A 26,036-nucleotide genomic window follows, 5' to 3' on the forward strand; every position below is an offset into this window, starting at 1 on the left:
CTGTGTCTGATAATTGAGGAAGAATTTCAGAAAAATGTTTCCTAATGTAAAATTGCAACTGCAATCCAGATCTTACATCAATAGAAAACATTTGGCACGTTACGAAACGAAAAATCTGGCAAAGAAAACTCAGGACAGCTAGAATCCTACATCAGACAAGAACCGAAAAACATTCAGCAGTTGGTCTCCTTACTTCCTAAATGTTTACAGACTTATTAAGAGAAGAGGGGATTCTACACAATGGTAGACATGGCCCAACTTTTTCAGATCTACAGTATTTCTAAATCCTAACTTTATGTGTATGCGCCATAATAGGACAAGCGGACGAGTTGTGATGAGACAGCTCCTATATACTAACAGAAAACATCTTGGAAATAAAAGTAGAGCAAATATTTTTCTTTTTAATAAACTTGGCTCGCTATCAGAAACACATACTTTGATAATGATTTTACAAAACTAATTCCAGATTTCACTTTCGATATCCTATATGGTTTTTATATTTGTTTCTCATGCTGGGAGGCAATGACCCTTTCGTTTTCAGCTCAAACCTCACATGTATCATTAAATCTCCTGGGAAAAAGATTAATCTCTGTTAATTCCTGTTGGCAAATCTCTTTCTGTAAAATGGTTTAGTCTATTTCCTTTAGGCAGAAACAGATCTTGCACAACTTATCTCATTTAGAGCTACAGATATGCGGGGCCCTTCTAGGAATCTCATGTGGTTTCTAGCTTCATGTAGTCAAACTATTAACTCTATGGTAAACTCACTGTATGCGGGCACAATGTATGCACAATGTCTGGTGTTATTTGTCACTACTTAAAGGGAGGATAGGGAATAGGGGGAGGGGAAGTTTAGGGAAGGAAGCCTATAGATAAGTATGTTGTAATATTACTGAACATGCATGTCTAATGCTTGCGAAAGTCAATTTTATGTATGTGATTAGAAAAACGGAATAAAATGTATTGAAAAATAAATTCCCCATTTCCATTCATCAGTATAGATATGGTGTGGGTCTTCCACTCTCCGCATGGCAAGGTATGGGGCCATCAAATAGGAGTGGAGCAGTGTTCAGTAAAATGGGAAATGTGCCATTTTCTTTGTTTTCTAGATCGCCTACCAATATTTTAAGCTAACAAATACCCGTTTTGTAATATTATGGGACTCTGTGTATAGGGATGCTGATACACCTCCAGTTTTAACCAACCTTTCATGACTTTTTAAGCTGTTCTCCTTATCTTCAATCTGACTGCTGTCTCTGTACTCAGCCTTACACACAGATTTCTATGGAAAAGGGAGTGTTTGAGTAGGGGGCTGCTGCTGGCTACTTAATTGAGTTATTGTCTCATTCTGTGCACTAGTAGCCTCTTATCTATAACCTATACAGTAACAGTAATTTGAGTATCTTTTCTTTCCCCCTCCCCCCCCACTGCTATTCATAGACTAACATGGAGAAATTAACTCTTTCTGAATAGTCCTGGACATATTTCTTAGATATATACTTTTAAGATATATTAAAAAGTTTCATATACAGTATTAACCTGTACTATTCATTTATGAGATGTTGTTTAGAAAGGATGGCACGCTTTAAGTGTCTGAGTGGTAGTGTTTTGGACTTCTTAATATCAGAGCCCCCTTATTTTGCAGCACTGTTATGTCTCTGCTGATATTCTGAAATCTCTACAAGCAATGACATAATTGCAGACATCTAGGGGCCACACGGTGGCTCAGTGGTTAGCACTGCAGCCTTGCAGTGCTGGAGTCCTGGTGTTCAAATCCCACCAAGGGCATAAAACCATCTGCAAGGAGTTTGTATGTTCTCCCCGTGTTTGCATGGATTTCCATCCCATATTCCAAAAAAAGACATACTGATAGGGAAAAATGTACATTGTGAGCTCTATGCGGGGCTCACAATCTACATTTAAAAAAAAAATAAAATAATTGCAGACATCTATTCCACAAAAGCACTTGGTGTCAATACATGCATATCTGGAACTGAAACCATGAAAACGGATGACTGGTCTCCACTGGACACCCCTCTATTTTGTAATGTTGTTTTTATTAGTAGAGATGAGCGAACAGTAAAATGTTCGAGGTTCGATATTCGTTTCGAGTAGCCCCTCAATAATCGACTACTCGAATCGAATATCGAACCCTATTATAGTCTATGGGGGGAAAATGCTCGTTTCAGGGGTAGGCAACGTTCAATCAATTTATACTTACCAAGTCCACGAGTGAGGATCGGGCTGGATCCTCCGAGCAGTCTTCTCCTTGAAGCGTCCCTGTGGCATCTTCCGGCTCTGAATTCACTCTGCCAGGCATCGAGCCTGGGCAGAGGCGGCTGCACATGCCCGCACTACAAACGGACATGCGCAGTCGGCTCTGCCCAGGCCCGATGCCTGGCAGAGTGAATTCAGGGCCGGAAGACGCCGCGGGGAAGCTGCACAGAGAAGACTTCTAAAGGTAGGAGAAGAACCAGCGTTGATTGGCCGACTGTATAGCATTCGGCCAATCAATGCTGGTTCTGCATCGAGCTTTTACATTCGAACAGCGAGTGGTACTCGATCGAGTACGAGTATGTCGAATACCGTAGTATTGATTGAATACTAGAGATGAGCGAACAGTGTTCTATCGAACACATGTTCGATCGGATATCAGGGTGTTCGCCATGTTCGAATCGAATCGAACACCGCGTGGTAAAGTGCGCCAAAATTCGATTCCCCTCCCACCTTCCCTGGCGCCTTTTTTGCACCAATAACAGCGCAGGGGAGGTGGGTCAGGAACTACGGCACTGTCTGAACACTGCCCTATTCTTTCACCTTGGTAATTGATTTTCCACCACACCCATCTCCTTCACCTTCAGTTTTCTCTGCTCCTCTAATGGTTGATCTGGCCTTGCCCTGTGATTGACAGCCGCCTTCCTGTCAACTCCATGGGCGGGTTCTTCCTCCCTATTTAGCCTTGGTTCTCATTCACACCAGTGCTTGCTATTGCCGTTTGCATACTTGCTCCTTACTGTCCCTGTTGTGCTTGCATTCTTATCCTTGACCTTTGGCTTTCCCTACTGACTATTCTTTGGACTCCGATTTGGCACTGCATCGCTCGACTGTTACTGACCCTTGGCTAGCTGACCTCTCTTTGTTGTTGTCCACCTTGTCTCCGTTTTTGTGTTTCACGTATACAGGAAGGAAATGTCTTTGTGGTTTCCGCCTATTACATAGGATAGGGCCTGGCAATAGGAAGGGAAAGTTGGGGGCTTCAGCTTAGAGCTCACTGTCTCTTGTGTCCCGTTCCAGGGTTCAACAGCTACTGGGGAATTGCTGTCCTAGCAATTCCGTAAAACCCTGTCATAAGTCATAAGCCACAATTGTACTGTAATGGAGCTGACTAGAGATGAGCGAACAGTGTTCTATCGAACACATGTTCGATCGGATATCAGGGTGTTCGCCATGTTCGAATCGAATCGAACACCACGTGGTAAAGTGCGCCAAAATTCTATTCCCCTCCCACCTTCCCTGGCGCCTTTTTTGCACCAATAACAGCGCAGGGGAGGTGGGACAGGAACTACGACACTGGGGGCATTGAAAAAAATTGGAAAAAGTCATTGGCTGCCGAAATCAGGTGACCTCCATTTTAGACGAATAGTGGATTTCAAATCCGGGTCATATGAGAATGTGAACTTTGTGACTATGAGACAGGGATAGCTGTACAGGCAGGGATAGCTAGGGATAACCTTTATTTAGGGGGGAATGTTATTAAAAATAACTTTTTGGGGCTCTATCGGGTGTGTAATTGTGATTTTTGTGAGATAAACTTTTTCCCATAGGGATGCATTGGCCAGCGCTGATTGGCCGAATTCCGTACTCTGGCCAATCAGTGCTGGCCAATGCATTCTATTAGCTTGATGAAGCAGAGTGTGCACAAGGGTTCAAGCGCACCCTCGGCTCTGATGTAGCAGAGCCGAGGCTGCACAAGGGTTCAAGCGCACCCTCGGCTCTGATGTAGGAGAGCCGAGGGTGCACTTGAACCCTTGTGCACCCTCAGCTCTGCTACATCAGAGCCGAGGGTGCGCTTGAACCCTTGTGCACACTCTGCTTCATCAAGCTAATAGAATGCATTGGCCAGCGCTGATTGGCCAATGTATTCTATTAGCCTGATGAAGTAGAGCTGAATGTGTGTGCTAAGCACACACATTCAGCACTGCTTCATCACGCCAATACAATGCATTAGCCAGTGCTGATTGGCCAGAGTACGGAATTCGGCCAATCAGCGCTGGCTCTGCTGGAGGAGGCGGAGTCTAAGGTCGGACCTGAATGGAGACTGGTGTGGAGCGATCTTAGACTCCGCCTCCTCCAGCAGAGCCAGCGCTGATTGGCCGAATTCCGTACTCTGGCCAATCAGCACTGGCTAATGCATTGTATTGGCGTGATGAAGCAGTGCTGAATGTGTGTGCTTAGCACACACATTCAGCTCTACTTCATCGGGCTAATAGAATGCATTGGCCAGCGCTGATTGGCCGAATTCCGTACTCTGGCCAATCAGCACTGGCTAATGCATTGTATTGGCGTGATGAAGCAGTGCTGAATGTGTGTGCTTAGCACACACATTCAGCTCTACTTCATCGGGCTAATAGAATGGATGTTGGTATCATTTCCTGGGGTGTCATAGTGGACTTGGTGACCCTCCAGACACGAATTTGGGTTTCCCCCTTAACGAGTTTATGTTCCCCATAGACTATAATGGGGTTCGAAACCCATTCGAACACTCAAACAGTGAGCGGCTGTTCGAATCGAATTTCGAACCTCGAACATTTTAGTGTTCGCTCATCTCTATTGAATACCTACTCGATCGAACACTACTCACTCATCTCTATTTATTAGGTGTGAAATATTTTATTTTGTAAAACAACAAATAGATTCTGTTCGGATTTGACTTCTGCTGTATGATTTAGACATTAGCCACATATATAAAGTGAATTTTTATCTAATGCTTGTAACATGTATTTCTGGGCCCTAAAGTCGGCCATGCACTTCAGATAGCCAAACACTTGTTCAGCCATACACAAACAGGTCACCAGTGCGAACAGTCATTGGCTGCAATGGTAATGTCATGTTGGGACGCCATTGCTGCACCAGTGAACAACAGGAAAGCAACAGGACCAGGAAAACAAAACAGTAACAGTAGGGGACCAGTAAGGTGAGTGTTTTATTATTTTAAAACATGTTAAACTGTTTTTCAATAAATGTTTGTGGTTGTGATAAATATCAGTTTCCTGATCAATGTTATCTTTTTATCCTTTTATTTTTATTCACTCGACCTTTCAGGAAATGCAGGTCTTATTAGAAAATCAGAGGGCTATGGACTGTATGATACTAAATCTATATGGCCATTTAAACAAGGGGAAACACAGGCCGTGTATATTTCAATAAGCTGATTTCAGGTGATCACATGCATAATGTGTAATAGCTCCTATTGTAGAAGTCGGTGACAATTCATCAATACTGGGGCAAGCGCACTGTGATGGACATCAGTGAAATGGGATCTAAATGGATTTTATGGACATCAATTAACCTGAGGTCATACAATTTATTCTTTCCCATCCCGCAGTAGAATGAATCTTGTGTCCAATATAACATGTATGGTAGAAGAACACTGAAGGTATTCAGCCATGCAACACTTCTATTTCTGTGAAATGAGATTTTATAGATCACAGAGTCGAGTATATGAATCTAGAAATGTCAATGTATGTATGTACAGGAATGATTATTAACTTGATGGTATCTTATTTTGAGGCATTAAAGGCGACTTTTGTGCTTCACAGAACTGCATCTGAATCTGACATCTCTACAAACTATAAGGGTAGCTGTAGCAAGCACATTTGTAATAGGTTATATGTAATAGCTTCTATGTTTTACACTGCATAGCAAGCTGCAGGATGCCATTCAATAGCCACCTGACAGATCAGTTTCCAGCCCGTCTGTGGTTTCTCGCAAAGTGATCTTCTAATCAACAACGTAACATTGATCTGGTCATTATTGTATAGGAGAAGTCAGAAATAGGCAGGAGGCCGAAACGTTGGACAGCTACAACAAAACAAACTTGTATTTTCAGTAACCTTAATAAAATAGGAAAACACAACATAATTGTTATTACAATAATAACGGTCATATTAACAGTTTCATCTCTGACATGATTCTAATGTTCACAGGGATAACCTTTAATAGAAAACTGAGAGCCACAGAATGGAAGCACAGTTCTTGCCAGTCCCCCTGTAGCCCATCTGTATGGGTTGCATGTTAAATGAGTTGTAATTAGAGTTAATTTGTAATTAGTGCCCTGCCAGCTGCAGCCTTTCTCCAAGAAGCGGAGAAAACACTTGTCTTATGTTGGTAATCTGACTGCTTAGATCTAGTGCTAGATGGAGATTTCTGATATGGGAAGCTTTGCACAGTTTGTGGCATGCCTCCTTTCTTAAAGGGAGTGTGGCAAGTCCAGAATCCTTCCCAGGCCAATAGCAGTGCTGTGTATGGGCCTTTAATAGGAGCAGAAACATACCTTTATGACCACAAAATGATCAATGTTACATTTACAGCTGGAATATGACTGGTATTTAGGTGGTATCATTATTGCATCACTAAAGATCCTATTAGACTTGTAATACAGATCTAGTATAAGCATTGATTGTTGATAAATGTATATATCAGAGTTTGCTGCATCGGCCTTTGCACTGGCCAATATGAAGTTAAAGGAGTAAAGATGAGCAAGTAACACATTGAAATCAATGGGTTAAAAAGCCTCCCATTGATTTCAATGTGTTACGTGCGTTAGGCTGCTTTCACACGGAGTAACGCGCTGCTCATTCTGACACGTAAACACGTGTCAGAGTGAGCACAGTAAAACAGAATCCCATTGACTTCAATGGGTTCAGTCTTACGCGCACTACCCATTGAACTCAATGGGAGGCTTTTTTACCTATTGCTTTCAATGAGCAGCGCGTTACTTCGTGTGAAAACAGCCTTAAACGAAACCCATTGAAGTCAATGGGAGTCTTTTTTTCAGCGCTGATTCTTACGCGAGTTATCGTGCCAGAATCAGCGCCGCGTTACTCCGTGTGAATGTCCCTTTATATAGAACAATGTGCTGCCTATCATCTTGTATCTTTTAATACTGTATAAAAGATGCAGTCTATCGACAAACAGGTATTTGCTAATTTTTCAGCTGATCTGCTGCACATTAGACAGACCAGTTTTCGGAAACAAGTGTTTCTATGAACGATAATTGACCTGATAATCTGGTTATGTAATAGATCCTTTAGGCTGAAGACATACAAGGTGGGCTGATTTCAATCGAGCCGCATTCTGCTGGTGTCTTCTCCTACATTGGTGGTCATTAATTGATTATATTGCTAGTTACATATTACCTGCTGGTGCAGAGTTTTGTGGTTAACCTGCAAAACTGTGCATCCATTAACATAAGAACAAGGAATAATCAATAAGTGATTAACAAGGTAATTGAAGAAACCTGCAGCATATGGCGGCGTGAATTGGCATGAGGCCAGCCCATATTGTATGTTTTCACCCTTAGCGAATTTATGTGTAGACATAAAATTGATCTTATCTAATATGGCTGCAACAAAGGGGCAACAGCTGCCTGCAACATTTGTGCTGTGCACTGTCAAGAGTCACAATCCTATAGATATCATTGTAAATTAGTCTTCTTAAAGTGTCAATTATTTGCCACTTGCCCCTCGGGCCATAGGGTGCACTTGCCATCTAATGTACTTTGTGTGCGTGATCTGAGTACATGCCATTGCCACGTGCATGAGTCCTCCCCTTAGACTGTAATAAAATAGTAATAAAGCACTTGAAATAGCTCCAACCATGCACATACATCTATGCATCCGCATAGACACATATATTCATAGCTCTTCAGACTCCAGCATTGTGTGTTTTCCTGGCAGACAGCAGTAATTACAAGCAGAGATCCTGGACGAAACATGAAAACCAAATAAGAGAGACTTAAACACATCCAAAACCAGTTTCCATGAAAACTTCTTCAAAACAACTAATTTCTATGTGCCCCTCCCACACCCATGTGTAATTATATAGTAAATTATTACCTTCCCGACTGACCAGCTGCTTTCAGTTACCTCTTGTTTTTCAGTTAAGGAATATTTAAAGACACAAAAGAATTTATACTTAAAAGAACAAATACTGTCACAGTCCTCTAACATCACCATGTAAATCAGTGGGAAGAGAATCACCCGGAAATACCAATCCTTGGCTGGTTCTCATCTGTCTCCGTGTTTAGGAGGCCATGCACATTAGATGTTTACTGGCCAAACTCAACATTTTGATGGGTTCAACCAGTCATCTTACCCCTCTTCCCTGACATCTGCAGAAGAGTTTGGAGGTCCCCAATTCATCTTTCCTATTTTTCTTATCATTATTATTGTTCTGGAGGAGATAAACCACTGCCAGAGGAGCCAGAATTCATTGTGAGCATGTGTATGTGGGCAAAATAGCTGATGGTAGAAAAAGCATTCTGCCAAAAGCTTTCTAAATGATATGGGAAACTTTATTCTATCTATCTTTATTCTATCTCTTAAGGTGCCCCTAAGAGGACCTTTCACTATCTCCAACAAGTCCAACATCATTTAATAGCATTTACTCTAAATTCCAGCACAGTTGGAATTTTCTCTCTAGTCCCCACTATTACTGAACAATCAGTGCTGTTATCTTTGGTGTCTGATATGCTATTTAGGCTCTGTAATGTCAGATGGGCGGTGTCAGACAGTAGACAGTGAGGGGTGTCATTCTGAGCATTGACAGTGGCTGACTCTGATTGGAGCTCTGACTCACATCCCTTTTCCTCTGCTTGCCTGACACCGCCCTTCTGACATGATGAAGCTTAAATAGCACATCAGGAACCAAAATCAACTGTGCCTGTTGCTCAGGAACGGTGGGGCCTAGAGAATACTGCAACACCCTTCTCCATGGACTCCCAGCTAACACCCTCGTCCCCCTCCAGTCCACCTTAAACTGCGCTGCTCGCTTAATCCACCTCACCCCCCCGATCTTCATCGGCTGCTCCACTCTGCCATTCCCTCCACTGGTTACCCATAGCCCAGCGAGTTGAGTTCAAGCTACTAACGCTAACATACAAAGCCATCCACAATCTGTCCCCTCCATATATCTCTGAACTAATCTCCCGCTACCTGCCCACACGTAACCTCAGATCCTCCAATGACCTCCTACTCCTCTCTGCTCTCATCCGCTCCTCACACAACCGCCTCGAAGATTTCTCTCATGCATCCCCCATATTCTGGAACTTCCTACCAAGACACATAACACTGACCCCCACAACCACAGGATTCAAGAAGGCCCTGAAGACTCATCTATTCAGGAAGGCCTACAACCTCCAATAACATTAGCTGGCAATGGATATTACAATGAATGCAACAACTTTCGATACTCCAGCCATGATTTCCTTATTGTGGCCAGGTTATTTGTTCGTACATGCACTGCCCTGCCTGATAATCCAGATTTTAACAAAAAAAGAGTTTTCAGACAAGTGCCAGACCATAGAAAGTTCCTGGATTTATGGTTGTTTATATAAGTAACCGATCAACACAACAAACTTTCACTACTGAAAAGATTTCAGAAGATCTGTAAAATTCTGCAAAATGTATTATTTATATTTTCAGAAATATTTAACTTTAAATTATTTACAAATTTAAATATAATTTGATTGAACCCTTCAATTTTGATGGTAAAGGCCACCTACATGTATGAGGGAGTCTTAGACTGGATTTCAGAAGGCCCACGCTTTTGTTCCTATGAGAAATAAGCCTGTGCCAAGAAGTCACAAAATGGCTTATTCCCCTTTCTCCATGGAAAGCATTTGTATATGGGTGTATACACTGTCTACCAATAAGGATTTGGACACCCATGCAAATGTAGAAGTGGAGTTATGGTCTGGGGGTGTTTCTCCTGGTATGGACTGGGACCCTTGGTCCCAGTGCATGGTAAACTCAACGCCAATGCCTATTGCACTATGATTCCTACATTATGGCGGTTCTATGGATCGGACCAATGTTACTTCCAGGATGACAATGCCAGCTGTCATGTAGCGAGGTCTACCATGGCTTGGTACAGTGACAATCAGGTTAACTGACTTGATTGGCCTGACCAGAGCCCACACTTGAACCCTATTGAGCACCTCTTGGATCGCCGAACAGCCGCTGTCCAAAATCGGTGAAAGAACTTACCTGTCTTCTCCATGCCGAATGTAATAAAATACCACTAGCCGTCATACAAGGACTTGTGTTAAGCATGCCCCGGAGGGTTGAGGCTGTAATTGCCGCTCGTGGTGGCTCTACCAGCTATTGAATATGAATAAATGTTGTTTTTCTATTCTACCACAGGTGTCCAAATACTTATTCTTAGACAGTGTATATGGGTATGGAGAAAGAAGAATAGCGCTCTAAGTTGACCGAGGGTGTATCTGAAAGCTATGGGTGTGTGGGCACAAATACAGGTATAAGTTTTGGATGAGTTGTTACCTAGATTCTTAAATTATAAACATATCTTGGTAGGCCGTGGTACATGTTTATTTTCTAATATCAAGCTGTTGATATTTGTATGCCTACAAATGTACCAGAGGATGTGGTATCTTTTTAAGGTCCATAAAATCTATTGGAAGGGCAAACCAGATTTTAGGCCTGTTTCATGTATCAGCTATAGTATAAAATTAGAATGAAGTAACGGTCATATGGCAACTCCTGCAGTGATCCATGAGGACAGATGTATCTGCAGGAACAGGAAGCTAATACTTGTGGACCATTGTCACATTTGTGAGAGACATACAAATTAGCATGGTGTTGTAAGTTCTTCCTCTTTGTGGAGTATGGACTGAAGGTATAACACTCTAGAATGAAATGAGATGGCTGAATTTGATTTTCCTATGTGTATTGGATACATGCGGCTTCGGTTATGCAAATACATTCAAGATGGGCCTATTTCTGATCTGTGGGAACGTGTTAAGTATTGTGTTGGTGCAGCCAGATTCTAGTTCTAATGTAACTCATGGAGTTAATAAAGACATTACATATTATACACTTATACACTTTTATACCTTAGCTAGCAACACAACATTTTTGTTGTATGAAGAAACTTAACATCGCTATTAGATGGATGTTGATTTAAGTGTGGTCATAGTCAGCTCACAGGTAGCAGTCACCGCAAGACCTTGGTGGCTTAGAGGACACAAAGGTCCCACTGGCTCATATGAAGACAGATGACAAGTGGCCTTGTTACACATTTTGCATTAGGGAGGGGCCACACGGTGGCTCAGTGGTTAGCACTGCAGCCTTGCAGCGCTGGAGTCCTGGTGTTCAAATCCTGCCAAGGGCATAAAACCATCTGAAGGAGTTTGTATGTTCTCCCCGTGTTTGCATGGATTTCCATCCCATATTCCAAAAAAGACATACTGATAGGGAAAAATGTACATTGTGAGCTCTATGTAGGGCTCACAATCTACATAAAAAAAACCAAAAAACATTTTGCATTAGGGCTCAGAAGCTTTACAGAGGTTTTCCGGGCCAAGGTCATCTATACCCGCTGTCAAGAGAATCTATACCGGATGTCAGGGGAATCTATACCGGATGTCAGGGGACCTGACACCTGAGGCACTCGCTGATCAGTAGTTTGTAGTAGCCAATACACAGAGAATGGAACTGGAAGGTTGAACAGGGGCTGATCTGTAGGGACTTGCTTTATCTACTGCATAGAACTGTCATCTGCTTCTGGTTCCTTTATGTGATAGTCAGCACTGCCAAACAGTATGAACTATATGTGCAGGTGTATGTTGCCATAGCTGCAGAAGAAATGTGAATACAAAAAACTGAAACTCTGCTAGCACTAAGAGCATTACCGCTATATCTACTGTATATGTAAATACATGAAATGCGATTCGTGGTTAACATTTTAAATTGTATCCACCAATTGAATCATTGTACTATAGCATTCAATCTAAAGAGGGTTCCCTTTATTCCTTGCAGCAATTTGTGCTTTTGACATTCCAGCTTTAGAGAGTGACTCACCAAGGCTAACTTGGCATTTATGGTTCCATTCTCTATGTAGAGCTGATCAGCAGGGTGCCAGATTATTCACCCCTACTAAACTATTATCAATGCCCTATACTGAAGATAAGTCATCAACATCCCATAAGAAAAAATGTTCTTTCAGCTCACCATATCCAAATGGGCAGGGCATTGCAGTTAGAATGGCTCCATGATAAATGTGAGTTTGATTTACAATTTTCCTTTGGTTTTTTTCTTAATACAGAAACAGATTTTAATGGTTGTGCAAAGATAAAATGAGAATTGTTTGGAGAATGTTTACAATGTGGAACTTCACAAGGACTAAAACATCAAGAAACCTAGGAGTGGAATAATCACAAATGAGAAACAGCTCCATAAACCGTAAAACGTGTTGATGTTTCTAGGAGAGCGTTCAGCGGAGCGCTAATATTAATAACAAGCTACAGGAGCTCCTTGGTAAATAAAGGGAACTTGCTCTAGCACCACACTAATAAAGGAAAGATCTCCTTAAGAAGACATAGTACTCCTACAAGTCCAGAAGACACATCTGAAGCATTGTCGCTGGAGAGGTGTTGACTGGAGGTGAAGCTCATATGTTGCAAGGTCCATAACCAATACTGGCTTTATTATATACAATGTGCATTTCACATTCTTCTGTTTGCATTTTTTTTGTAAATTTAAAACACAAGAAAAAGCATATTCTGTGATTTTATAAAAAAAAATTTCAAGCGCTTGCAAAGGTCCTTTCATGTTCCTTATCTTCTAATATCTAGAATGGAGGCAGCAAATACATGGGTTATAGTTGCTGTCACAGCTTTCAGTGTCAAGCTGACACAGGCAGAAGAAAATCAGAAAAATGACTGAATAATTCATAAAATAATAGAAGATTTGATGTGAAGTCCAGTGTTCTTTTGATGACATTGACAGATTTTTTATTCTTTACATTATTAGTATAAGGCGTGTAAAAGCTCTCAGTTGACATGTATTCATTAACTATAGCTGTTAAGCACAAGATTAAACACTAGCACTCAGTAGTTTTAGACACTACGTGACCCTCCATAGTGGGCTGATTTTATTTTATTTTTTTAACAAACATGTATTCATCCCCCAGGCAGGAGATTATCAGGCTGCACCTCGATCAAAGCTCATTTTTGATGGATCAATAGATAATGGATATCGTTCATGTACAACTGCCTAATCTTTAATGCTCATTAGTCTGACACAACATTTACGGGCAGACTGATCACATCAGAGGAATAGACATTGCGGCTGAACGATATACACGGAAAAACCACCGTCTATATTTTTATGTTGTTTTAAAGGGAACTAGCTATGGGCAGCCGCTGAACATACAAATATATCATTTTATGGGAAAAGATTCAGTGTATGTTTCGTCTTTCTTATTGAAACTCCTGTTCATTTAGGGTTTAGAAGGTCAATGGGTGGTCTTAGCGTTTCACAGCCTTCCTTGTATGAGTGTGCCCACTCACATCCTAAGTATAGAATGAACAGGGATTTAAAGAGAACCTTTCACTACCGCCACAACCTCCAGTTCTTAGCATCCTTTAATAGATGTCACTCATTCCAACATAGATGCAGTTTTTTCTCTGATCCCTGACAATTCTGAGCTATCAGTGCAACTAGTTTGGTGTCCGATATCCTAATTAGACTGTAAAGTGGGTGGTGTCAGACAAGGAGGCGGAGTCAGAGCTCTCTCACACTGTCCAATTGGAGGCAAACAATATCAGAGAGTTCTTCATCATGACCCATTGTCTGTTCTGTCCCAAGACCACCCACTTGACAGTAGAGTATCATCTTAGCATATCAGACACCAAAACTACCTGCAATGATTGCTCAGACTGTAAGTTCAAAGAGCCAGATTCTCTTTTAGAATTAGTATACAGAATGAGGTTCAGGATAAACATAATGGGAAAGACAAGTTCAAAATTCTAAATAAAGTTCTAAATAAAATTGCTAGGAAAATAAAGAAATAAATACATCGTTATTTGTACTGTACCTTTCCTGGTGGTTTTCTGAGTTCTCCTCCTCGCACATCCATGGATGGTGGCACTTGATAAATTTCTTGAGATGTGGTCATTGATGGTGGCACCTGGTAGATATCTTGTCCTGTCCCTGCAGAAGGTGGAATTTGATAAATGTCCTGAGACTGAGGTGGGCTGGTGGATCCTACTGGCACCTGGTAAAGTTCCTGTGATTGATTCATGGATGGAGGAACCTGATATATGTCTTGAACTTGACTTGTGAACTGATGTTGAGGAAGCTGGTTCTGATACATGGTAGACTGCTTGGAAGGAGTAGTTTGGCCAGGGTGCTGTGACCCCGGAGGGGTCTGGTAATGTGTTTGCTGTCCTTTAGGAGTAGCTGGGACTAAATAAACACTATCAGCACTCTGGCTCTGGTAAGGAGAGTGCATTGGGGTGTACTGATTTGTAGAAAGAACATTGTAGACACTTTGATTATTATAAGGCAAAGGAGTTTGAGGTGGCTGCTGCTGCTGCTGGGCTTGTTGTTGAGGTTTCTGTTGGTTCTGGTCATTTCCTTGTTTCTTGTCATACATTCCCACCAGAATTTTCAGCCTGTTTCCAGGGACGATTCCTTGCCTTCCATGCAGAGAACAAAGCCACCATCCTTCTAGACCTTGGGTGTTACGTTCTAGCACCGTCATGATATCCCCCTTCCTAAAGGACAGCTCGTCTGGTGACTCCGCAACATTGTCATACAGAGCTTTGGCCAATACATTCTGAAAAATACACAGGTTCAAAAACATTAGTAAAAATATTGTAATGATAAGTCATTTGCTTTACATGAATGATCTGCAACCTGTGACCGTCCAACTACGAGATGTACAGCCACAGCTTGTACTACGGACACTGATTTATAAGATTATATTATACGTGTACAAATATAACATATACAACATATGCAGTAATACATGTTATACTACACAAAGATGTTTCTGCATCTAATGTTATAAGTAGAAGTTAGTTGAATAAGCTTTTTAATGATGTAGAAGGCAACGTGTGCCGTCTTCCCTTAACATAAATGAATACAACTGCAAAACAAATATTAAAATAGCTCTGAAACTGAGAGTAGTAATGTAAGATTGTGAAATATTAATAGTATAGCAGACTCTAGTCAAGGAATGTGAAGCATCTTGCAAAAGAAAAGTAGAGGTCAGAGTGGTCAAGTTCAAAGCTCCTAGTGCTAATCTCTCTGTTTGTTGGGCAAGGGGGGGGGGAATATTCCCACCAACCATAAGAGACACAAGTGAACAAACCACCACATTCCATCCAACAATTGTGGTTCTATCTTCCAAAGACTATCCCATGGAAAAAAACACACATACTGCCAAATACAAAGTCTGATTGGTTTCATTACAGCGAACATGAGAGAATACTAACTGAAAATAAATTTTCTTAAAAAAAAAAATATATATATATATATATATATATATATATATATATATATATACACAGTATATATAATCTATATGTATATAAATATATATCTGTATATACAGAAACTAGTTGTACAGTGCTATATAGTGAATTTATTGGTCAAGCATAAGTGTATAAGGTAAAATCACTTTGGATGTGTAGATCCGCATATGTTCTGTGTTTACGGGCCAATGCTTGTTACATGGCTCAGCGCTTACACAAGTGCCCTACACATGTTGCGTGTGATGTAAATACAGCTGCTGGAGAATGCACCTGTCCACTGACATGTTAAACATTAACTCTCCTGAAATGCTTATTCATTGCATTTCTGCACCACTACTAGTTTTCTTTCATACAAATATACAGTGCCGTGCAAAAGTATTTGCCCTCCGTATTTTCTTTTTTTTTTGTTGTCATACTTACACCTTTCAGATTATCAAGCAGATTTCAATATTAGACAAAGTTAATCTGAAAAGGCAGTTTTTCCAACAATGACTTTATTATGGGAAAAAACTATCCAAACCAACCCAGCCCTATGTGAAAAAGTAACGGACCCCTAAACCTAATAGCTGGTTGTACCACACTTGGCGGCAACAACTGCAATCAAGTGTTCGCGATAACTGGCAATGAGTCTTTCACATCTTTCTGCAGGAATTTTGGCCCCCTCTTCTTTGCAGAATTGTTTTAATTCAGCAACATTGGAGAGTTTTCGATCATGAATGGTTGTTTAGGGTCATGCCGCAGCATGTCAATCGGATTTAGATGTCCTTTAGATGTCTTCTCTGCGCCACGTTCGGAAGAATTCATGGTTTTCTTCGGTATGCAAATGAGTTCTCTCACAGCACTGGGGGTGTACCCAATGCTGCGAGAGAACTCTCCAGCGCCGCCTCTATCTTCTTCTGGAACGGCCTCTTCCTGTGTCTTCTTTCGGCGATGGCTTCAAACTTCTAGGCATGCGCAGTCTCTCTGTCGGGCCTCGGGCAGAGCTGACTGCACATACCTGCAGCCATTTTTTGTGGCCACTTATGCGAGTATACTGCGCATGTGCAGTACGCTTCTGCAGTTTAATGGAGGACATAATGTGTTGCTTTTTGAGATCTTTTAGCCAATTTCAAATTTTGCTTTTCATTATTTAAAAATTACTAATGTTATATTTGTCTGATATTCAAATTTATTTGATAATCTTAAACATTTAAGTGTAACAAATGTGTTAAAACAACAGTAAGGGGGCAAATACTTTTTCACAACAATGTACATTAAGTGAAGGAAACTGAATATGTTTGACAATGTCCTCAAATGAATTTGACTTTTAGGCATATATATAAAAGACAAATAATTTGTTAACATGATATAAGTTTGCAATAATCAGATATTTATTAGGCACATAGGTATAGAAACATTTATGAACGTGTGGGTGCTATTAAAGTGGTTGTTTATGGCTTTACTATTGATGACCATCTGCTAGGTTCTGCAGGCACAGCACCATGAAGTAAATGAAGACTAGACTCTTAAAAGGATCCTATCATTGAAACTAAATTTTTTCTGCCTACCTTAAGAAAGGCTATTCTTTTCTTACCTTTAGATGTCTTCTCCATGCCGGCGATCGGTATAAAATCCGGTTTTTGTTGGTATGCAAATGAGTTCTCTTGCAGCACTGGGGGCGGTCCACTGCGCTCAAACAGCACTGAGGGCCTCCCCAATGCTGCGAGAGAACTCTCCAGCGCCACCTCCATCTTCTTCAGGAACGAGTCTTCTTTGCTTCTTCTTCCGGCAGCGGCTTCAAACTTCTAGGCCTCGGGCAGCCGACTGCGCATGCCTGCCGGCCACAAGAAAATGGCCACTTACAATACTGTGTAAGCGGCCATTTTTTTGTGCCCGGCAGGCATGCGCAGTCGGCTTTGCCCTAGGCCCGAGACCTAGAAGTTTGAAGCCACCGCCGGAAGAAGACGCGAAGAAGACCTGTTCCTGAAGGAGGCCATGGAGGCGGCACTGGAGAGTTCCCTCACTTGGGGATGCCCCCAGTGCTGTTTGAGCTCTGAGGACCACCCATAGTGCTGCAAGAGAACTCATTTGCATACTGACGAAAACTGGATTATATACCGAATGCCGGCGCGGAGAAGACATGTCAAGGTAGGAGAAGAATAGCCTTTCTTAAGGCTATTCCTACGTGGTAGGCAGAAAAAAATGAGTTTTAATGATAGGATCCCTTTAAGCTTAAAGTAGCTTTTACCAAATGATACACAGTGTACAGAGCTGCAGAGTCCCAATAGCAAGGGAGTCAATGTGCTAAGGATAGAACATCAACAGTGAAGTCCTGGAAAGCCACTTGGAGTGTTTTTTCACTATTGTTTTTTTGTAACCTCACTACTGACAATAATTTTGTGTATGTATGCTAGAGAGATTCTTCATGAGCTTGTAAGATAATACATTGCTTGCCTGAAAAAAACTGGAGGGCAATGCTCTAGGCACAAGGAGACTCTCCCACTGCAGATAAACAAGGTTAGTCATTTCTTTATACACTAGAAGATCTTCAGGGCAGGACTGTCAAATGTTTGATGCAAGTTGTCCCTCCCAGCACGGAACTGCACATTACGTAAAGGTTTATTAAATGCTTTATTATATCTATTCTATCTGAGTTTGATTTGTTCTCTGCCAATATTAGGTTGACCATAGGGATTGTCCAATCACAACAAGTCCCATTGAAATGAATGGAGCAGTGCCTAATATTTCTGATGAGGAAACCACCTCAGTTCCTATGATCAATGAAGGTCCTAGAGGTGAGACCTCCACTCATCATCATGGACAACTTATTGTGAACTTGCTGTGATGCATATAGCCCTTTGAGGCTAAGACCCCACGTAGTGAGCCAAATCCAAAAAGTGGGTGGGAAAAACTGCGGCAGAAATGTATTTCAGTTTTTCTCTGAAGTGCCTTAAATAGAAAGTATCCAGAGTTTCCCTCCGCAGACTTTCTGCTTCCATTATACCTATACAGAAACCACCAGCGTTTCCATAGTTCCATAGTTATAATTGATATGCCTCAATTTTCAAAAATTGCAGAATTTGTGCTGTGGATTGTTTTCTCCAATGTGTGAACAGAATTAGCCAGAATCTCATCCAATTTGCGGGGACTGTAAAACGCCATAGTTTTTCCCATGGCATTTCCACCGCGGTATAATCACAGCGTTATGCTACGTGGGGCCTTGGCCTAAAGGATAATTTGGTTCAGAACTTTGACATCTCTGAATATTAGGACACAGGATCAGAAGTTTAAAAAATTAGAAAATTAGACTTCAGGGGACAGTTGTGCTATCAATATAGAAAATGCATTTTTAGATAATCCTACCAAGATTGCCAGACTCAGCCCCCCAAAACATTGCAGTCTGTGCTCATATTTAGGGCATGAGCTAGAGCAGACCTGGGCAAAGCCCGGCCCCCGGGCCACATCCGGCCCTCTGACTGATTCAGTCCGGCCCGCACAGCTTGACTAGGGGGCGTGTCTAGGGAGGCGTGTCTAGGGGGCGTGTCTTAGTGCCGGCAGGAAGATGGAGACATGTGGAGTGTGTCATAAGGTACTGAGATGTAAGGTGAGCTTCAGGGTGGAGAGAGAGAGAGTGTGTGTGTGTGTGTGTGTATGTGTCTGTCTGTCTATATGTGTCTGTCTGTATGTGTGTGTCTATATGTGTCTGTATGTGTGTGTGTCTATATGTGTGTCTATATGTGTCTGTCTGTATGTATATGTGTCTATATGTGTCTGTATGTGTGTCTATATGTGTCTGTCTGTGTGTGTCTGTATGTGTGTGTGTGTCTATATCTGTCTGTACGTCTGTGTGTGTCTCTGTAACCTAGGGGCAGAGATGCAAGGGGAATGTTATACTAGGGCAGAGATGGCAGATGGAGGGGGGGACATGAAATGGGACAAATAAAGGGGGATATGAAACTGAGGGAGAAATGGAGGGGGGGACATGAAATGGGACAAATAAAGGGGGATATGAAACTGAGGGAGAAATGGAGGGGGGGGGACACAAAAATGGGTGTAGATGAAGAGGGCACTTAAACTGGAGGACATTAAACTGGGGACAACTGGAGGGGGCATTAAGCCGTGGAGGAAGCTGTAGGGGGACCCGTCTGCCTCTAGTTGCCCCCAGTTCAATGTCACCCTCCAGCTACCCCTACGGTTTAATGTCTGCTTCCAGCTTCCCGATTTTAATGTCCCCCTCTAGTTGCCCCCAGTTTCATGTCCCACTCCAGCTGTCAATTTATTGCCTCCCTCCAACTACCCCCACTGTTTAATGTCCCCCTCCAGCTGTCCCAGCTTCATGTCCCCTCTAGTTTCTGCTGATTTGTACTGGGGCACCAGAAGAAGGACTTAATACTGTGGGACTTTTGGAGGAGAACGTTATAATGTGGGGTGGTATAATGTACGGGTGACTGTAGGAGGATTATACTTTGTGGGGGCACATGGAAAGATGATTGGGAATGGGCGGAGTCAACATAGAAGTGGGTGGAGCTAAATTTGCCGTGGCACGGCCCTCTAACATAGTTTCAATTTCTTATGCGGCCCCATGGGAAAATTAATTGCCCACACCTGAGCTAGAGTGTAATAATATCTATCAAAAACATAATATTCGTTTCAGTATTAAAATGCCATGACTACACATAGGTGAATTATTATTTTTATGTAGATTGTGAGCCCCATATAGGGCTCACAATGTACATTTATTTTCAGATCAGTATGTCTTTGGAGTATGGGAGGAAATCCACACAAACACGGAGAGAACATACAATACTCCTTGCAGATGTTGTTCATGGCAGGAATCAAACCCAGGACTCCAGTGCTAGCAAGGCTGCACTGCTAACCACTGAGCTATTGTGTTTTCCCCACATAGTGGTAGAAGCATTCATTGATATATTTATTACAATATATTTCTCTAATTAGAAATCTGTGTCCTTGATGTATTATAGAGTTGTGCGGCCATGGCCTGTAATACATCACTATAGAAATCTTTGGACCATGCTGTACAGTATTTTCATGCGCCTTCCAAATATGTCAGATAAAAAAGGATTTCGACATGCCCTGTTCTTTGTTTCTGTAGGAAATAGACCACTGTCAGAGATGCCTATATATTGGGGAGTTGAGAGACCGGCTAATATCCAACAACTATCAAAATTATACAGGCTGTTTGAAATTTATGGCCATTTTTATGGACCTTTCAAACTTTCAAACAGCAAAAAAGTTTTTGGAGAAGTGGCCGGTGTTGTATTGAAGCCCCCTTCTCCTATCTACTGTATATTCCCTCACAAGATCCAGAACCATGCACACCAGCTGGTTGTAGCCAGTACTGCTATTATCCGCCTCTGGAAATCCACATCCCCCTCCCCAACTTTAGCGGACTGGCAATAGGAGATTCTGCATATTTGTGAAATGGAAGACCTTATTACAGCACTTCGACCGAAGTAAAGACTAAGACTGCTCTGGAATACCTTCTATTTCTGTCCCATTTTCCCTCTCTCTGGGAGCCACTTCCCGGTTCCCGTACACTCAGGTCTCTCTTCCTAGTTGTCTCTGTATACCTTTCGCATTGGACTGTATTATTGATATGCTATACATTGCCCTAACCCTTCACCCACTGTTACCAGTTGTTATTTTGACTGTTCCCCCTCCCCCTTATTTTTTTTCTCTTTTACTGTTCATATTTTTGTGGTTTGACTGTTATCTCTGAAAAATTCTTAATATAACTTTTTCATGTAAAAAAAAGTTTTTGCAGTAATTATTCTCTAGACCTTTTATGCTGAGACAACAGCGTGGAGCTGAGTCAGGGCTTTGTCTGGACCTTTCAATCCCACATAAAACGTCAATTATGCAATTAAATACAAAATAAGGATTTAGGAGAATTACGGCACATTAAATATCATTTTATAATTTACCTTTTCTATAATCTCAGCACACCATAATGGTAGTCAGCGATCTCTCATCTACTACTCATAAAGCACATATCAAAGCATTTAGAACTAGTCAATCTTACCTACATTGGCTCGCCATTTAGAAGCAATGACTTGTTCCATTTCTGACTAAAGACAGGAAGTCAGCAATCCTAACCTTCAATCGGATAGTAGGAAACCCAAATAAATCCATACACCGATCACTATGTTCCTAGGCTGTAGACGTTACGTTTCGTGCTCCTTTAAGTATTCTGGAAGGGTTCCATGTTTACTGCGAGGTTCACTAGCATGTAAAGCCTGACACAATGTACGGTAAACGCTATCCGTGTGCTTAACTGTAATGAGCCACTTGTACAGATTCACTATAATGCAACCCCGGACTCTGTGTTGAGACTGGAGAGACTGTTCAAATAAATAAATGACTTGTCTTTAAATTGTATTCATGTGAAATTATTCCGTGTTTTTTTCCGTTCCTGCCAGAAGTCGTTCAATGTCATATGTGGATGAAAGAGAAGTTACACAATATTTACTTAGTGCCTTATCAGAGGGCAGTCATCCATTTTCATGCCTCTTGTCCAACCTCTTATTATGTCAACCTCCTGGATTTTTTCTATTCATAGATTTATTATATAGTAAGTGCTAACAACCACAAGTTCTAATAAAGCAAAGAATAGTACAAAAGTACCAATGCAACAGAGACATACTGAATAAAACAAGTCTCTAATAGAGATGAGTGAGTAGTACTTGATCGAGTAGGTATTCGATCGAATACTACGGTATTCGAAATACTCGTACTCGATCGAGTACCACTCGCTGTTCGAATGTAAAAGTTCGATGTAGAACCAGCATTGATTGGCCGAATGCTATAGAGTCAGCCAATCAACGCTGGTTCTTCTCCTACCTTTAGAAGTCTTCTCCGTGCAGCTTCCCCGCGGCGTCTTCCGGCTCTTTATTCACTTTGCCAGGCATCGGGCCTGGGCAGACCCGACTGCGCATGTCCGCTTGTAGTGCGGGCATGCGCAGTTGGCTCTGCCCAGGCCCGATGCCTGGCAAAGTGAATTCAGAGCCGGAAGATGCCACGGGGACGCTGCACGGAGAAGACTTCTCGGAGGATCCAGCCCGACCCTCACTCGTGGACTTGGTAAGTATAATTTGATCGAACGTTGCCTACCCCTGAAACGAGCATTTTCCCCCCATAGACTATAATAGGGTTCGATATTCGATTTGAGTAGTCGAATATTGAGGGGCTACTCGAAATGAATATCGAACATGTTACTGTTCGCTCATCTCTAATACTAAATAAAACGCAGTGGTTCTTAACCTTGTTAAGGTACTGAACCCACCAGTTTCATATGCACATTCACCGAACCCTTCTTTAGTGATAAATCAAATATGATTTTTTTCCAAATTCAAGACATAGGTATATGATTTTTTACTGGTACACAAAATGAACCGTGCATAGGGCCTAGGGTTCGATTGAACCCTGTTTAAGAACCACTGCTCTAACGCTAGGTTCACACCTGCACCTGGGTCTCTGTTCTTTAGGTCCGCTTGGTGACCCGAAGGACAGAAACCTAATCTGCTTAAAAAGACTATAGACTATAATGGAGTCCGCTGGGTTTCTGTCCGAAAAAAGCAGAGAGCAAATTCCTTCCTGCAGGATTTTCTCTCCACACTTTGTAAGTAGATTCGGGGATGGAAACCCCAAATGGTGTGAACCTAGCCTAGGGAGTTGTGTAGGTACTGCAACTTAGCCCATGTTTTTTGGATGGGGGCCAGTGGGGATCGTTGCAACTGGGCACGAGAACTACATAGAGCTACGAGACATGCCCAGTCATAACTGCTTAGTAATAGTTGGTATAGGTTGTTGGTATAGGATGTTCTCTTGTAGTCAGAGAGAGTAACACTGCTGTATTTTCTTCAGCATTTGTGCAAACAAATGATTTTATTGATATCCATGGATCTTTAAGTCTCATAAACTTCAGAGACAATGAAAAGAACAGAACAATTCCTGCTGTATGAATACATGTTGGTTTCACTGAATATGGAGGCCATTTGGTGGTCAATAGGAATATATTACTCAAATTGTGACACGTTAGCCGTACATATAAGCTAGCTGTCAGCTGTACGATCATTCTGCTGATAGATATCTCGCCCGGCAGCCCTCATATGTATGTACATTCAGCGGAACAATGCATGTGTTATAAAATGGCGGAGGGGATAAAGCCATTTAAGGCTTTTTTGGCTGCAGGTTATCTCCCCAAGAGTGAAGGGATCAGGCACATGAAATCCAACTGCCTGATCCTTATCTCCTCTGACTTATTTCACCCTATACACATTAGAGGGTCATCCAAACCCATCCAAATTATCTGATACAAAACTATATGACAGGACAAAGGGGTAAGTGGAAGAGTATACATTTCTCCCATTTTCCTTGCATATACATTCTAAAAAGGAGCTAGTAATGATTGTAGCATGGAAAGCTGTGTTCCTTGCCTCCTGGACTTTATCTAAAATCCGATTAAAAAAAAAAAAAAAAGGTACTGGAGAGTTGGGTGTCTCGCTACTCCATTCAACCATTTCAGGTATTTGGGATTGGTGTTAATTCCTCGCACTCCGCTCCTGGGAACGCTGTTGTGAGTAAAATCTAATTCTGGTTGTTGGTTTTGGGATGCAGAGCAGGAGTCCCAGTTCTCTTTAGTAAGGAACCTGTGTTGTAAGTGGTGGCCACAAGGCTAAGGATATTACTTTGTAATGTCTTGTTTGACTGCCTGAAAAAGCACAAATGAAACTGGTTATGGCTAATTGTACCATACTCTTATCAGGCATGTCATAGCCCAAGCTAATCCTGTCATGGCAGATATTACATAGATAGGGTATATTCATGTGTTAGGATTTGATGAGGATTTAGGTATAACCCCCTTCACATCCTATGGAGAAAAAAATAATAATTTGCTAAAATTCTGTATATACTCAATATTTATGTAAATTTATTATGCTAAAGCCACAGCTGAGCCCTGCTGAATGGGGATAAGTTTTGTGTTGGATCCACAAAGCATCAATAGCAACCAAACCAGAAATCCAATAGTTAAAGTGAGCGTTTCAGCAGAAGAATTGGTGTCAGAATAAGGCCCGGTTCACACCTGCGTTCAGGTTTCCGTTCAGGGAGTCCACTTGGAGACCCCCCGAACAGAAACCTATACGCATTAAAAAATCGGTTACCTGGGAAACCCGTTGACTCCATAGACTAGCAAGCAACACTTTTCTCTCTGTATGTTTTGTGCCGCAACCAAGCGGAAACCACATGAACCCCATTATAGCCTATGAGGTCCGCAGGTTTCCTTTCCTTTTTTAATGCCTTATAGGTTTCCATTTGGGGGGGTGCCCAAACAGACTCCCCAAACAGAAACCCGAATGTAGATGTGAACCGGGCCTAACAACATCCTTGTAAGCTGGATTCTACACTTTCCAAAGATGTCTGTCTTATTCCGCATTGCAGCTCCATTTTCATGAAAAATGGAGGAAAAACCTGAGAAATCTGCTGTATTGTTCTGGTCACTTAAGTAATATATATATATATATATATATATATATATATATATATATATATATATATATGCAGAAGATAGTATTTCTAACTAAAGATGATCTCATATGACTAATAATGATATGACTTAATAATCAGTTGGGACCCACCTCAATATCCTCTATGTAGGAGTAAATAGGAATATGTACATATATCAGACTGTTTTGCTTCCCTAGCAAGTTAGCAGTCAATAGCATCTGAAATACATGTATATAGGATGTGAACCACTGAAGATCTCAGACCATTATGTCTGTGGTGCTTGTTCTTCCTGTGTATATTTGTGTGATGTCAGGCAGCTTCGCAGCTGGATCCCTACATACTCCATTCCATCAATAGCTCCCACTTCTCACCACATTGAGTCGGCTGCTCTTCTCTGCATGTTTGGAGAAGGAGACAATGGCGGTCTGAGTACTCCTTCTTCCTTACACTGTAGCAAGGCCGGAACTTGGAGCATGAATGGGTGATTTATTGAATTAAACAAGCTGTTTCCTCCAAGTGAACACCACAACATTACTTATTGACCAAGCACTTATTGTATACCATTGAAAGCCTTACTCCCTGCCAAAAGACCAAACGGCAGTGCTGCAATATAGAAGCTAAAAACTGGTATTATTTACTCTGTCCGGTACACAACTGCTTCTTGGCTGCCATGTTTATTTGGCTCATACATGGCACCTTAAGACAAGTATGAAATCTACCTTCCTCGCTGGTCTTGCTTAGTCCTATGCTATTTTTGTTATCTGTCAAGTCATAATACAGCCGGCTTACATTTCCTACATCATTTACCCAGGATTTATGGCATAAATGATAATAACTTTGGCAAGGTCCATGGCCCCAACCCCTGTATGTCCTTGCCCCACAACCTTTTTGGGAAAGTGACAAGTGGGGCACAGAAAACAAAAAGTCACTAAATCATTTTCTGATGTACAAGCCATAATAAATAACTAGA

At 41.6% G+C, this 26,036-nt stretch overlaps 1 protein-coding gene across 2 annotated transcripts in view; it reads right to left on the bottom strand.

Moving 5' to 3' along the window:
• BCAR1 (BCAR1 scaffold protein, Cas family member) overlaps positions 1-26,036 on the bottom strand; it is a 106,995-nt gene that overhangs the window by 40,832 nt on the left and 40,127 nt on the right. For both annotated transcript variants that reach the window (XM_075281784.1, XM_075281783.1), the window contains exon 2: positions 14,119-14,862. In XM_075281784.1, coding sequence (XP_075137885.1) covers positions 14,119-14,862 — 744 coding nt within the window. The remainder of the gene's footprint in view (positions 1-14,118; positions 14,863-26,036) is intronic.

This window comes from Leptodactylus fuscus, chromosome 7 (genome assembly GCF_031893055.1).
Source record: "Leptodactylus fuscus isolate aLepFus1 chromosome 7, aLepFus1.hap2, whole genome shotgun sequence".
Taxonomy (NCBI): Eukaryota; Metazoa; Chordata; class Amphibia; order Anura; family Leptodactylidae; genus Leptodactylus; species Leptodactylus fuscus.